Below are 2,958 nucleotides of genomic sequence, written 5' to 3' on the forward strand. Positions count from 1 at the left end.
AAAAAAAAAAAAAAAAAAAAAAAAAAAAAAAAAAAAAAAAAAAAAAAAAAAAAAAAAAAAAAAAAAAAAAGACAAAAACAAAAACAAAGGGCTATCTACCATGTTGTCATGTTTGGAAGTAGAGGAAATTTTGCACATGAGACAACCCCATATTTATTATTTTTATTATTTTTATTCTCATTTCATGCCCCTCCTCTTCTTTTTCTCTTTCACTTTTAAGCCTATCTATCTATATATATATATATATATTATTTACTTTCTCCATAATTTTTTCTTTGCACAATAAATTATAATAGTAAATTTAAATCTTTGATTGAATAGAAGAGTAAATTTTAAAAATATCCAAGTTCTTGAACTAAATTTAAAAATTATTATTTTAAATGTTCATGAAGGTATATAAGAGTTTAAACTAAATTTATATTCTACTCATATACCAATTAAAAGTTCAAACTAAATTTATATTCTAGTCTATAATTGAAATAATTTTAGAGTCAATATTATGAAGTAATTATTCACAAAGTATGACATATCTAATGAAGTAATGCTTTGATATTAATGGTATAGCTTTAAATATCCACCTTTTGTTATTATGTGATTAGATTGTTTGAATTAGAACAATTTAGGGTCTAAACATTGATTTTGACCTTTCATTTTGTAATGTTGGTGTCATAGTGATGCAATCATAATTCATACATCCCATCTTCTTCATACACCTTTCATTTAGAAACACCTTTTATTTCTGTTGGCGTGCTCTATCATTTCTCAAGAACGGACAACCCCCTTTTCACAGTTTAGGCTACTCCCATTTTGCTCCCTGCTACTACAAGAATCACTTTTGCTTTCTTTTCCTCTAGCTACTAATATGTTTCAATGCACGCCAATGAGACCCTCCAATAAGTTTATGGAATGAGACCCTCCAATAAGTTTATGGAATTGGCTCTAGATCAATGGGATCTTATCATCCATACATAAAAGAATTGATATCATAACATATAAATAGTAAGAACTAGCATTCATGTTCAAACACAAACCTGGAGCATGATCCTACTAACTAAAGCTTCTCTGATAATTAACAAAAGTTCTACAGCAACTTTAGTTTGTAGAATCATGCTCTGTTTTCAAGATGTTTTCACTTGAAAGTCATTCCAGCACTGTCCTTCCAAACTATTTTAGCATACCAGGACGTCTTGCTCCTTTACAAACTCACCATGGTTGATTTGAGAGAGATTCAGAATACCTACCAGAAACCATATGCACATAACAGAGTATTCTAACCACTGTGCATAACCCTTTAATTTTTCCACAAAACAAGTAACCATTTACTTTGTGAACTCTCCTCTAATCCTCCAGTAATCAATCAACTCTACATTTTACAACAATGTTCAGGCAGTTTCCAAAAAATCTCACATCTACCCAATGCATGAACAATAAAGGACTCAATTTGAGATTAAGATAGCCCTGATGATAAAATATTGCAGGATTTCATAACAAACTAGAACAAATTCCAGAAAAGAGTTATACAATGTCATGACGACCAGGCATCAGATCCAGCATTCATGTTTCAACTTCTAATATGTATGCATTACAACAATATAAACCTGCCAAATTCTAAATAATCTAATTCATGAACAAAAAAGAGACTCAAATTAATACATTGTTGTTATTCAAATTTGAAGTACTCGGGAATGAAAAGGTTAAATGATAATTAGATAACTGATCCAAGACAACGATTGAAAGAAAAAAAAAAACATTAAAAAAACAATCCAATAAATCACGAACTACTACTACAAAGCGAATCAGGATTGAAGAGGATGGAAATTTCCAAAGTTCATGAAGCCATAAACTATCAAGAGCAAAACTTACCAGCTAAAGACACTCCAAGATTGCTGCAAAAGGCCACAGATATATATACATGTAAAACAGACTCAGCACTCTACCATCATACCTTGCTAATCTACCTGATAGTGACAAACTTGTTGGTCCCATGCCTTGCCCAATGGCTTCTTAAATCAATTGGGTTAGAGAAGTTATAGCCTTCAGCTGCTAGTTTCTCCAAGACCTTCTTAAAAGCACCTTGACTCATTTTTCGACCAGCAATTCTTGCACCTCGCCGCTTCTCACTCATGGGCAAAGGATGAACAGATAAGCTTGTGGTACAACAAGCTGATTGCCAGCCACCATATCCCCATCTATAACACTGGTGAGGAGTTCCAGTGCAAGAGCATACAGGAATTGGGATACTTGATATGTCCATATTAAACCCATTTATAACAAGGTCCAGCTTCTTTTTTGGTGCCTTCACCTGCTGAACTGAAGGATCATTATTCTTGGGTTTTCGAGGCTTCTTTGGATTTGGGGTTTTGGGAGCACCTCCATTCTGTCGTTTCTTCGATTGTTTACCTCCCTTCTTCACAGATGGTTCTTCAATCCTAAGGAGCATTTCATCCCTTGATGTGTCGTGTGGCTGTAAAATTGGCAAAGGTTGCGGGGCTGAAGTTTGTGCAAGCAGAGAATAACTTGTATTGGGAGGTAACATATTGAAAAACTTGTCACTTTGATGATTCATCCAACCATCCCTCGCCCAGTTTGTTGGTACTGATGCTTCAGAAACAACAGACTCCCGTGAATGAAATGCTCCATTAATGTTAACAATAGCAGAAGGGTCGCGTCCAGGAAGAAAATGCTTCACACCTCGCTCAGCAATTGTGGATATGAGCTGCAGACCGAGAGGCGGTTTCAAGGATGGTTCATAGTAACCCCAATTACGCATGTTCAACGCATCACCATCCATTGGAACTACAGAGGCAACACAATAAGCAGAGATTAATTACACTTTAGACTCGAGAAACTCCCATGTCCAAAACATATCAGCCATAGCATATGAGACCAAGAGAAACCTTAAAAAAAAAAAAAAAAAAAAAAAAAAAAAAAAAAAAAAAAAAAAAAAAAAAAAAAAAA

General features: G+C 33.8%; 1 protein-coding gene across 2 annotated transcripts in view; it reads right to left on the reverse strand.

The window, feature by feature from the left end:
* Nucleotides 1–1,679: 1,679 nt before the first annotated feature.
* LOC111808950 (protein BASIC PENTACYSTEINE2-like) overlaps nucleotides 1,680–2,958 on the reverse strand; it is a 2,200-nt gene continuing 921 nt past the window's right edge. Inside the window, exon 2 of one of the 2 annotated variants that reach the window (XM_023695203.1) lies at nucleotides 1,680–2,796. In XM_023695203.1, coding sequence (XP_023550971.1) covers nucleotides 1,955–2,791 — 837 coding nt within the window. In that variant the 5' untranslated portion in view covers nucleotides 2,792–2,796 and the 3' untranslated portion in view covers nucleotides 1,680–1,954. Of the gene's footprint in view, nucleotides 2,910–2,958 lie in introns of both variants that reach the window. The other variant, XM_023695202.1, reaches the window with a different exon arrangement.

Source organism: Cucurbita pepo, chromosome LG13 (assembly GCF_002806865.2).
Source record: "Cucurbita pepo subsp. pepo cultivar mu-cu-16 chromosome LG13, ASM280686v2, whole genome shotgun sequence".
Taxonomy (NCBI): Eukaryota; Viridiplantae; Streptophyta; class Magnoliopsida; order Cucurbitales; family Cucurbitaceae; genus Cucurbita; species Cucurbita pepo.